At 37.4% G+C, this 12,843-nt stretch overlaps 2 protein-coding genes across 2 annotated transcripts; both read left to right on the top strand.

Annotated features, from left to right (window-relative positions):
- The first annotated feature begins 75 nt into the window (after positions 1-75).
- On the top strand, positions 76-6,977 carry asb5a (ankyrin repeat and SOCS box containing 5a). Its single transcript, XM_015006564.2, has 7 exons — positions 76-377; positions 1,506-1,585; positions 2,976-3,083; positions 3,326-3,476; positions 3,885-4,019; positions 5,183-5,374; positions 5,510-6,977. The coding sequence occupies exons 1-7, from the start codon at positions 173-175 to the stop codon at positions 5,635-5,637; spliced, it is 999 nt and encodes a 332-aa protein (XP_014862050.1). The 5' UTR covers positions 76-172; the 3' UTR covers positions 5,638-6,977.
- Positions 6,978-7,079: 102 nt separating this feature from the next.
- On the top strand, positions 7,080-10,951 carry spata4 (spermatogenesis associated 4). The gene is made up of 6 exons (XM_088009357.1): positions 7,080-7,345; positions 7,866-7,995; positions 8,193-8,311; positions 8,555-8,751; positions 9,988-10,091; positions 10,782-10,951. Exons 1-6 carry the CDS (start codon positions 7,248-7,250, stop codon positions 10,869-10,871), a joined length of 738 nt encoding a protein of 245 aa, XP_087865483.1. The 5' UTR covers positions 7,080-7,247; the 3' UTR covers positions 10,872-10,951.
- Positions 10,952-12,843: the final 1,892 nt, after the last annotated feature.

The following is a 12,843-nucleotide window of genomic DNA, read 5'->3' as shown; positions in this document are numbered from 1 at the left end:
TTGCAGTCGCTGCTCTCAGGCCCAGTAGCAGCTGCAGGGCATTTTTTTGCAGGCTGCACTCTGTCAGGACCGGACGATCAGAGAGTACAGTGGAAGAAAAGTAGGCAACTCTTGTGCCTTTTGGAGCAGCATCTGGTCCTGCCTTCTTCATAAGCAAAGCTCTTTTGAGGAAATGTCAGACCGAGCGGTGGAACTCACCAACAAGCCTTTCGCAGTCCAGTTGTCCAATGTCTATCTTAGCATTTTGGCACTGTTCTGCTTCAAGCTTTTTGTTAAGATTTCTCTCAACTTGCTGACATACTTCTATATAGTCCGTGGGAACCGTAAAGAAGCTGCCCGGATATCAGCAGAGTTTTATGACTACGGTCAACAACACAGTGAGTACCAGGAGAAAAGTTTTTGAATAACTGTGTTGAAGCTGTTTATCATAAAACTGGGTTATTTGAAGCAGAATATGATGTGAAATATGACACAACTACACGTCTGTATTTAAGGGAGTCTCATGGTGACACTTTTGACATCACCTGTAAGGTCAGACGTAAGAAATCCTCCTGGTTATAAATCAAGGGCACATGAACCATATTTACATGATTCCTGTGTTATAAATACCGTTTCACTTATCCATTTACTATAAAAGCCATTAATTATATGCCCATTTATAGCAGGGATATGAATTAATGCCCACTTTTCTTTCATTTCATGCTTAATAGCCACTTATAAATCCTGAAGTATTCAATTTTAAACGAAGACTTGATCGGCCCAGCAGCTTTCTCTCTCTAATATAATAATAGAACCCAGTCATGATATCCTCCCTCCGCCCCTCCCTCCAGCCCCCTCAGCCTGCCCTACTTTCCATTCCCAGCTATGCAGTGCACCCTGTCACACTCACACAGCAACCAAAACAACACTCCACATTCTCGGGGACAAGCGCCGTGGAGACACATTCTGGGGCAAGACAGACACGACAACAACATAATCTGTAGCTATCACTCAAAGGGAATACCAATTAGCTCAAATCAGGATATTAGTCACGCTCCTGTAGATACGGTCTTCCTTGTTACGAGGAATCTGTTTGATGTCTCTCTATATGTCTGTATTTGAAATTAAAGGCAGTTGAGGAAAATATGCTGCATGAATAAAAGGAGGAAGTTCAGGTGATTGTTATCTATAATTTATGATGAAAATGGAGGAGGAGAACAATGAAGATGATAGCGTGTGGAATGCATCAGCTGTTATTCTGGATATTGACTCAGGTGTGTCTGATGTGGGGGGAAATCAGGCGAGGGGTGCATTTCACATTACACAATACTGACTTGAATATATAAGGTTAGAACCAATACAGCTAAAACAATATGTCTTGTTGGATTAAGCATCACAGGGACAGGTTCTTGTACTGTTCCGCATTGTAGTTTCTAAAGGTCGTGTTTCTCCTCTGGACAGCATGACGTATCAATCTGGAATAAATGTGGGTAGAAGCAACCACTGAATTTATATTCGTGTTGCAGGATCCTGGGCGGACCGCTCACCCCTCCACGACGCTGCCAGTCAGGGCCGCCTCCTCGCCCTGAGGACCCTCATTTTACAGGTGAAGGGAACACAATCTCTCAGAGGGTAATGTGTGTCCCCTTATCTGCACGCATGTTGGGCTTTTGTTGCCTCCTCTGGTGCTGCTAAATTGCGCTCAGTGCCTTTGTAGACTCGATGTCTGATAAAGAGATAGAGGAGTGGAAAGCATGGGGTAGAAGTCATAGTGAGCTGCATACACAGTCCCTTGCGAAAATATTCATATCCTTTAAATTTTTTTTGTAGTTTTTGTTACATTAAAAGCACAAACTTAAATTAATTCTGTTGAGATTTTATGTGACAGACCAAAACAAATTGTCATTGATATCTTTAACCCTGTTAACTAATATTTTCGTAAGTTGTTGCTTTACAGAATCAGATCAAGCCTAAATCAAACTTGCACAAAATAAACACAAAAACATAAACACACCATCTCTTCAGCGAAACATAGTGGAGGCAGCATCATGCAGTGGGGATGCTAAACATGGGACAATTCTGAAAGAAAGGATCTCAAAGACTCGTTCACTTTCTGTCAGAAAAACCTTTGACATACCAAAGAGTTTAGATCAAACATGTCTGTGTTAGAATGGCCCAGTTTTTAACCACACCAAATGTTACTGGTGAATCACTGGTAAAACCTTATTGTGTACAGATGTTACCCATCAAAACTAACTGAGTTTGAGTTATTTCACAAGAAAGGCAGGTCAAGATGCCTAACTTTTGTAAGAAAATAACCCCAAAGATTTGTGACTGATGGGAAAGGTATTTCTACAGAGTCGTGTCACATTTTTATGCCATTTCTCATAAAAAAGTTGAAAAAATTATGACATTTTCTCTCTTGATTTTAGTGCACTACTTTATGTTGGTTGATCACAAATAGATCCCAAAACTTCTGTTTGAAGTTGAGACACATTGTGATGTGTGTTCTGTTGCCCCAGGATCTGTAGGTCTCGGGTTTATCAGTGATAGAGGCTAAAAGTGTCTCAATGCAAAATGAAATATTCTTATTTCATAAAGATAAAGAAATGAAAACGGCAGTCTTCATTTTATTCGTCTTCGGCTCACTCACATAAGACCATACCCTGAAGTATGAGGTGCTTTGTTCACATCAGACACATCAGTGACAACATCACTGTATTCACATGGTGAATTACTAGAATTTTAACCAGATTTCAGTTTGAGCAGGCTAATTAATCTGAGGAGCTGAAATGTGACTTTGCAGTAAAGTTCAGTAATCACTTAAAGCCATAACTGAGGATGATGGCTCTGTCTTGTGCAAGGAGCTTTGATAATGTTCGTGTAATTCCCATTGTTCGCCACCGGAGACTGACAGAGCACGTCTGATGCCGGGTGCTTCTTAAAACAAAATTTCCCACTAAATCTCTCTGGCTGCTGCTGTGCTGTGTTTCCAGGGTCACAATGTGAATGTTCTGACTATAGACCATGTGACACCCCTTCATGAGGCCTGCCTCGCAGACCATGTTGCCTGTGCCAGGGCGCTCATTGATGCAGGAGCGAATGTAAGTCACATTCTGGCCTGGAGACTCTTTAATGTTGCCATTCTGCTGAGGTCAAATGTAATTTCCATGGATGGGAAACTCCGGGAGGGGATAACAAATGAGAGATGTGCTGCTCTCCATCTACGGACACTGTAGAGCGATTAAATTGTTCCCTCTCCTTCAATTGTTCCCCCTGGCGTTTGCCATTAGTCAACCTGCATTGTTAAAGATGGCTAAAAATAACAATAAAAATGTTTTTACAGGTCAATGCATCTACAATTGATGGAGTCACCCCTCTGTTCAATGCCTGTATGGTGGGTAGTGTGGCTTGCACTGAAATCCTTTTGGAAAATGGAGCAAAACCCCAGAGCCTTGTATTCCAACCTTCACCGATACATGAAGCGACCAGCAAAGGTATAACATGACAGAATATGGTGTATTGAAAAGAGCCTAAAGCCAACATTAAAGGGTGAAAAACTGCTTTAGCAGGTCATAAGCTGTTTACAATCCATCCAAAGAAACAGTCATAAAAGAAAAAGAAAATATTTCTGTTTTCTAGCTGAGAAACAGCAGCCTAGCTTCATTGATGGCCTGCAATGTTTTCCCTATCAATATTTCTCCTTATCTGGGCTTACACTCAACCCCATATTTCAAGTTGTGTTTATGTCTCCTGCTCTGCTACAACATCCTTTCTAAATGACCTACAATGTAAAAAAAACCAGCAGCTTTAAAAATAAATGAACCTGACTGGAGAAGACAGCTTGGAGAATCACCTCACATTGTCGCATACTGATTACTATCTTCATGCTCCATTACTTCCAGGTCATTATGGTTGTGTTGAGGCCCTGGTGACTTGGGGGGCCGATGTGGACATGGACATTCCTCACCTGGGTACAGCGCTCTACACTGCCTGCATCTGCCAAGAGCTGGAGTGTGCCAGGAAACTCCTGAAGGAAGGTTAGCTCGGAGAGCAGTGTGGATATTTACATCTCCTCAGAGACAGATGCAAGTCCTACGCATCCACACAAGTAGAAGTAGAATATGAAAGGTTAGGATATACACTGTGGAAATGGATTCTTACAGACTCTAAAAAAACTGAACAAAACTTTAATGCAGAGAAACTTTAACAACAAAATCCAAACTTCTCTTCTCTGAGGTCCGTTATACTTACCAAAATTACGTCTATTTGCTCATTTCTAATGAGAGAGAGGACATGTCAGACATTTATTTGGTTCAAAATCAAAAGAATAATTACTATCTCTTCAAACAATGAGGGTACACCCAGATGATGATGATGTCATGGCTTTTCAAACTTCTGATACACACTGGTTTCTGGTTTGATACTGGAATTGCTTCGTTTGCTTCGTCCCTGAGAACAATTTCCAGATGTTTGAAGGTGCTGCACTCATTTCTTCAAACAATCATACACTGATATAAATTTGTTATAAAAGTATTACTGATTGCACTTTAAAAATTAGGTAACTTTATGTTATTAGAGGTAAAGTTTAAACAGTAATGATTTCCTGGTTAATGTCAAGTTGTCATAACAAAGACATTTTGAATAATGTCAACTTTGTATTAAAAGTGTCATAATTTACCGAATGACGCTTTATGACAACAGTCATAAATATTCATGAAGGCTTATTCATGTTCATGACAGAAGGTGTTATGACATGTTTATGACAGTGTCATGTCAGTCTTATTCAACCCCCTTCAAATAAAGTGTTACCTAATTCCTTATTGAATGTGAAAATCACACATCATTTTTCTTCCACTGTGCTCTTATATTGTAAAGTGAAAATATGAATAAGTTCAAGGGGAATGAATAGGAGAGAACGGTTGGTTGTTGTTAGTAAAAAATCCACACTCAACATATCATACAGTTTGATCACATCTGTCTATTTTCAGCTGACTGTTCATGCTTATAATCTTGTTACTCTCAATTAAAGGTAATGAGATGAAAATGTTCTCAGGTTAAAGGATTTTATGTGAAATGTGGTGAATTTGTAGATTTACATAAAAAGCCAGAGGAATCTGAAGCTTAGAACTTAATGGTTCTGAATAAAAAACTGTACATGACCTGAATCTGATCTCAGATCATTATTCTGTTCTTCATACAGGTGCAAATGTTCAGAAAGGCAAATCCCTGGATTCGCCTCTACACGCAGCAGCAGAAAAGGACTGCACCGCCGTGGTGAAGCTGCTGCTGGACTTTGGGGCTGATATTAATGCCAGAAACACAGAGTTTCAGAGGCCAGTAGACGTGGCTCCACCCAGCAGTCTGACAGAGGGATTCCTGCTACTCTACGAAGGTACGACTTATTGCTGACCTGCGGTTTAACTTGGCTTCATGATTCCTCACATCCAGGCTATTTCCAGTGAAAATGTCATTATTTCCTGATTTGTTACAAATAATTTTCAGGTCAGATTTTTGTGTGTTTTCGCAGCTACGCCGCGCCTGCTGAGCCAGTTGTGTCGTCAGTGCATCAGAAGCTGCGTTGGCCGCGACAGACTCCACCTTCTTTCCCACCTTCCTCTTCCCAACAGGCTCAAGAACTACCTGCAGTACCAATGACCAGCAGAACCAAGACACCGTGCGCCTAAATGGACTCTATGAAATACACCTTTAACTAATCTAAACACATCAGAACCGGTTTGGCCGTAATGCTGTGGTCCCAACACACCATGAGGGATTATTTCAACCAGACACAGAGCAGAAACTGAATAAAGGAAGTACCCAACTGCACCAACCAACCAAAAGATGCACTTCAGCTCAGAACTTTACATCCACCCATCATCAGAATCAATGTCATATAAATGTGGGAGCAGCAAACTGTGTCCAAGTTGTGACCCTCTAGCTGTAGACGGTCTTTCTTGGCCAGTCCATGCCAAACATGCTTCACTCTGGATGGTGAAACTCGTCTTTTAGCTTTTTCCACTTTATGATAGGCTGGAGCCGTGTTGGCTGTTCCTGTACATGTACTCATGTCTTTCATTTTAGCTGGGGCAGTGTGATTGAGAAGAGTGAAAATTGGACATAACAGGAGGAGTCTAATGGGACACTGACCCAAAACACACACCAGCACCGCTTTGTAATACATAAAACAGGCTGCATAATTTTTAAAATCACCCAGCCTCTCAGCTCTATTAATAATTCATCCACTACGCTTAAAAGCAGGGTCCATACAAAGAAAAATAAAACAACCATTCCCATTTCTAAAAAGAAGAATGGTTAAATATCTAACCAGAATCATGTCAGATTCTTCTTAATGGTTTCCCTGCAAATTACTAAAGAACATTTATTCAAACATTATTGGGTGAATCTTAATTTTTAAGCCTGCATGTGTAATTTTTTCTTTTTTCTTTTTTTTACCGTGAGTAAACTACAGAAAATCCACAAAGAATTCAAGCGTCTGCCCCCAGTTTATGTTTTTAAAACCACTCTGAAGTCCTAAGTGTGTAAAACAAATGTACCATGGTTGAAATCAACAATGCATGGATGTAAACTTCTGACCGGAAGTGCATGTGCATAAAGTTCACTGTGAGGTCACTGAATGTGAAGGAAATTGCTGCTGTAACTTTTAGGGGTCACTAGTCTGATTATGATCATCCAGATGCTCTGAAAAAGTAAATATCACTTCATTTCTGTTCTGCACATGTGATGCCTTGTTAGTTAAAGCAACTAAAATCACACGAGCACTTTATAATGAAAAAAACATTGTTTTAAGAGGTTTTCATGTTATAATAACACACTACAGTATACATGAACAAGTTTCTTTTATTTGATATTGTAAGCACTGAACACTACTTGATAATTTAAAGTTGACTCTTGTGCATTCATGATTTTCTGTTTATGTTGCCTTGATAAATAACCTTTATATAACATTGATTGAACAATAAACATTTAGACTGAAATATCTCGTTGTTAGTTGTAGGCGAAATAAAACGTGTGTACCTTTGAATATAATTTAGTCTTCAGAAACGCTTTGCTTTGTATTTCCCATCAAAACTGTTAATTATCCGCTAGATGGCAGCAGAGGTTAAGCCAAGAACGAGAAGCCAGGTTGGTTGCCATAGAAACGGAAAAACAGAAAAAGGCCATTTCGTGGGGGAAGCTTAACTGCTGGTGGAGTAAATGTTAGCGGTTTCCAAGAGCTCATCTTGAATCTTCTTCATCTGAGGAAAATGTCCTATTCTCAGGGTCATAAGACAGGAGTTGACAGAGAAGTCATCAAGTGGCTCCAAGATCTGGAACTATCATTTCACCCAAAGAATCTGCGAAGGTATATCAATAACTACACTTTTAGGTTCATAAAAATATGTGCTCCAAGCGGATAAAATGTAAATAACACCAACTTTCCACCTGAATGCACGCTAACTTATATTTAAAATCAGTTGCTTCATGATGAATAATAGTTTGCTTTTTTCCAAAACCTCTAGAAATGTCTAGAATCATCAGACATTTCTAATATCTGTGCGTACAGATATTATCAGAACAATTTTTAAGCTGTATGTAACCTTAGAAGATCTGAGTATAAAATAATCTAATAGCTTTCTTCTTATGTATCACAGTAAATGCTGAGATAAATAAGAGTAAACATTTATCTCTAAGTAAATAAGAGATTTGTGTTTTTGTTTAAATAAAGGCGACATATATCTCATTCATTACTGCTGTTAGAATTTAATGATTAAACTTTGCATTTACAAATGAATGTACTTGATTCATATTTTGATTATTTTAATGGTCATTTAATTCCTTCCACAGCTCATTTTAACGGTGTCCTTCCTCTCCTCCACTTCCAGGGATTTGTCCAATGGTTACCTGGTCGCCGAGATATTTTCTCGTTATTACCCCCATGACATCTCAGTGTACTCATATCACAACGGAGTATCGTTTTCTTCCAAGCAGAAGAACTGGAGCAGGATACAGAAGGTAAGAGTTATTAAAATCTAAAAATATAACAAGCTGTTTTTCACATCCGGTTAGCATGTGGTTAAAATAGATCAAATATACACAAACCTTTAAAATAGCAATATTATAAATATAAAACAGCTTAAAATACATTTTTTAATGAGAACTCATGGTAATATTTTTTGGACTATTTGTGTTCAAAATTATTATTGCTCCAGTTTTTGAAGAAGAAGAACCTGGAGCTATCGAAGGAAGCAGTTTATGGAAGCATACACTGTGAACCAGGAGCAGCTGAGGCGTTGGTGCAGGACATTTACAAGATGCTGACCAATCAGAAGTAAGATAAGTTAAACCTAGTTATCTTATCTTATCTTATCTTATCTTATCTTATCTTATCTTATCTTATCTTATCTTATCTTATCTTATCTTATCTTATCTTATGTTGTTGCTCTTTGAATTTACAAAGGTCTTGATGTGTTTTTGTATTTAAATCTAATTAACATGTCAGATCCACAAAATCACCTCTTGATAAAGTAAAGACAAAAGACAACAGATGACCAACTATTCACTCTCTTCTCAGTGTCACAGATGTCGAGGGTCAGCAGTCACCACACTCCTCACTGACTCGCTCCACATCATCAAGGTCCTTCGGGAACAATGTGGTAGCTGCAGGGATCATGGCCGAGTCAGACGTCAGCTCAAACCAGAGGAGAGCACAAACCAGCAGGGGCAGCAGGCATCTGGAGCACACAGCTGCAGACGGGTCTCTCCCCACCAGTGGGACTTCAGGTCTTTCTTGTTTTTTTAGATTAGATTTACAAAGGTGGCAGCAGCAGTTACTTAGATGAACTGGTAAAAGACGACAGTTACATCGACTAAGATAAAGGAAGTTCATTAAGAGGGAAACATTTGTTTGCATATTTGTTTATTGTTGCAGATATTTATATGCTATAAGCATAAATACAAAAACTATAAACACAAAATAAAACTTAAAGTTTCTCCCCTGGCTGCTGCCATTCTTTTCCTGAGACTCACTCTGGTCAGAGTCTACATTCAGGATAATCTACATCATGTTTTCACAGTTCCACATTCCTGTTTATTCTGAGGCAAACATGATCTTAAAATGAACAAACTGTCTACAAACAATACAAAGATTGATTTTGTTTTTAGGAATATTTGTGGGGTTTTTATATTTGTCCAATAGTTAAAGGACAAATATGACATTTATCCTTTATTTATGTTTGATCTTTTTTGTAATCAAGTGATGGAAGAAGTCAAACTTATAGAGCTTTTTAACAGTTAATATTATTAGATTGGAATCATGACAGGAATAAGCAAGTGGTAAAATTATATTATCAAATGATTCCTGTTTTGCTATGTATGTTATTTAGGTAAACCCACTTTAATGTATTTAAATCATTATTTTTTTCATCAAAATTGACATTGCATTTATATCAATTTTATAGTGACATTTTGATCATTCATTCTATCACAACATTGGAGACAAAATGTACAAGAATTGTTTACAATTGTGCAGTTTTGATAAACTACACAACATGAAATTATATCTTTAAAAAACTCTTTATGTGCATTTTTTAACTATTTCAGCTCACTTTTTCCCTCTTAAGAAGCATCACGTTATCAACTGTAAATAATGTATCAAAGTTTGATATATTATGAAAATTATGCATTATCATAATATGAAAAGCATATTTTGTCTTAGAAAACAATAAATGTCTGTCTTCCTAGCAGGTCAGAAGGATTTGAAAGAAGTCTTATGAAAACAAAATATCTGCATGTAATTCTGAGTCAAGACATGGTGAATGTCTGCAGCACTGAGCATGGATCGTCCACACCATGCCACTGCAAAGTGCAAAGTCCCATGTTTATTATAGATATTCTTAGTTCATGTTTCTTTGTAGTCAAATAAAAATGAGGACTCCATGTGTTTCAATAACAGATAAAATATACTTAGTTTCATTGTTCCATATCTATATTTTCTCTTTTTTCCAGACTCGTCAACATGGAGAGGAGCTCCTGTTTCCTACAAGGAGATAAAAGTGAACCAACCTGTCAGAAATTCAATGGTGAACCTTTCATGCTCACTGCATCACTGTGTAAATATTCATGAACTGGTTTGCAGAATTGGTGAAGTATAATCTTTCAGTAAAACTATGTCAAAGAATGATTACCTTAGTTATAAAATAGTTTGAAAAACAGTGAAATGTGGCTGATTTTAGGTACTGAGCCTCCTTGTTTGCGGTGTTTGTTCGTACCAGTAGGTGGCAGCATTGTGTGGCCATTTTGACAGCAGCTGTAAGAAAAATGAAACTGCATGTAGTTCATAAAAAATTGCCACTATTCTCATGGAACCTTGAGAGTTTATTCAGGTTTATACAGAAACACTATCTTTTTTTTCTTAATAGGTAATTTAAAAGAAATAACTGAATGTTTTGAAGTTCATTTTATACTGGTTCCTCACTTCAGCCACCCAACTAGTTGCTTATTTAATTACCATAAAATGAAAAAATAAAATAAAACACATTGATAATGCTTTCTTTTCTTGCACACATTTCTTAATTTTGGTTTAATTCATGTTAAATTGCACACGATCCAGTCCAGTCCAAATTCATTTGGTGCAATTAATTCCCATGAAATCTATTAATATGCTGTTACAATTAGATCTTTGTGTAGTGCCATACATTTAAAATCCAACCAATTGTAATGCAGTATAGTTATTTTTAGTACTTTATAGAATGGCAAATACAGAAATCAGCAGAGTTCACTGTTTTTTTTTTCTTTTGCAGCTATCCCCTTTTTTCAAGTCAGATCAGTCAAACATTGAAGGCAAGAAGAAGAAGAAGAAGAAATCTCTGCAAGAGCCAAAATCAGGATGACCGACCATCAACCTCCACCATAAAGGCTAAAAAGCTGTTAATGCTATTCAGCCCTCATCAATAAAATGTTCTCAAAAATCTGGATGTTTCACATAAAGCGGTGATTTAAGCTCCTAATTGTGATGGAAGATAAATCCTTCCACCAGGATAACACTACTGCCATGTCAGAGTTTTATTTCCTTAAAGGACATTTTAAATGAATTTTGGAAAAAGTTAGCTGTGCAGTGTGTTTCACTGAACATGTACACACAACATATTTAGATGAATTATATCTATCTTATCGTTTGGTAGAAACAAAATAGCTAAAACTGTCATTTAATCTTTCAGCAGCACAGTGGCCCAAAACAAGCAGCCAGAGATGCAGACAAAAGTTTAAAAAAATAGTTCAAATTAATGTATTAGAACCAAAAATCTTAATGATATGTGTGGGAAATATGAAAAATGAATAGTGAAATTTGCAGACCCATTCTATAAATTAGAATATTACTAAAAAGCCCATTTATTTTAGAATCTTTATCACTAGAAAAACACATTCTATAAATTAATTACACAGATGGATGTTTAAAAGCCTTTAATTCTGTTAATTATGAAGATTTTCTACATACAATTAATAAAAATATGACATTTAAAATTACAAGATTAAATCAGACCAATAAATAAACTGTTTAAAAATTGTGGGCTTATTAATATCAACTTAAATGTTACTATTTTCAAAAGATTCCTTTAATCTGACAAACAAACAAACCTCATCGGGATGCATATTTTAATTTACGACTGTATTGGCACAACATATAAGAGCCAACCTCTCAGGTCAAAGTTCAGTGGTTTGATGTGCATGTTTTAGATGGACAAATGACACGAGAAAACAGTTAAAGAAGTCATTAATGTTTAAAATAAAAATCGACATTAACAGAAGTGATACATCAAGTTTATCATGTAAAACATTTCAGAAAGCGTTTTGGTCGTAACCCAGATCAATCGACACCTTTCCAGCCCGGTCCGCTACTGGCTGAATAAATCAGTCTGATCCGAGCCGTTTATGTTTTCAATCATGTAGTGATGATGAGACAGATGCAGCAGAAAAATGTTTATTGCACTCATATGTAAGAAACATATTTAAAATAACAAAAGGTTTGCACAGTGACTTTTTTCATGAACTTCTAGTTCTTGACCCAGCAGGGTTTTCTCTGGTATGGTGAATGAATGAATGAATGAATGAATGCCTTTAAAACACTGAAGCTCTTTCTGGGTGTATAGACTTGGTGTTTCCTCTCAGTGGACACCAAGCAGTCAATACAATCAATTTTCATTTGTGAGATTCAAATTATTTATGATTCAACAGCTTTTCAAGAAAGAAGTGTGATTTTTGACAAAAGAGCTCGACTCTGCACACTGACTGGTTCAGATTAAACTGTTTCTGGTGCCAAACCCTTTCACAGTCACTTGGACTAAGATGCCTTCTCTGCTCCCAAACCTCTGAGCTCTCATGAAAGCTTGGCGTAAAGTACAGTTGAGCTGTGAAGCCAGTGAGAAATGGATGTCAGGATGATAAGTGTTTCTGGCAGAGTGCCTGGCCTCTCCTGTGGTCTAAGAGCCGCGCTTTCAACAGAGAGATAGAACAATGCTGTAATGATATGATCTCCACATCCTCAGCTGATTCTGGGCTGTCGCTTACAGGAGGCTATCCAACTCAGGCAGCCCAGCCTGCTGAGCCACCAGGTCATCCAGTTGAAAAGTGTTTTTCTGCTCCACTAAAGCAAATAAAACGCAATGATTGGTCAGTGATAAACTTCATTAAAGCAATAACATTACATTAAAACTGAATTCCAACAAACATCCTGCAGAAAATAACAAACTTTAAATTATCACTAATTTGAGATTTTAAAACATCCAGGATCTTATAATAGAATTGATTTTAAGGGTATTTCTTGCTAAGATATCCAATATCGTGAAAAAACAATCGGCAGGCAAT

This window comes from Poecilia mexicana, unplaced genomic scaffold, assembly GCF_051168715.1.
Source record: "Poecilia mexicana isolate PSO_F unplaced genomic scaffold, ASM5116871v1 scaffold_10, whole genome shotgun sequence".
Lineage (NCBI taxonomy): Eukaryota > Metazoa > Chordata > Actinopteri > Cyprinodontiformes > Poeciliidae > Poecilia > Poecilia mexicana.
The sequence above is the reverse complement of the archived record's forward strand: the minus strand, read 5'-3'. Positions and strand labels throughout refer to the sequence as shown.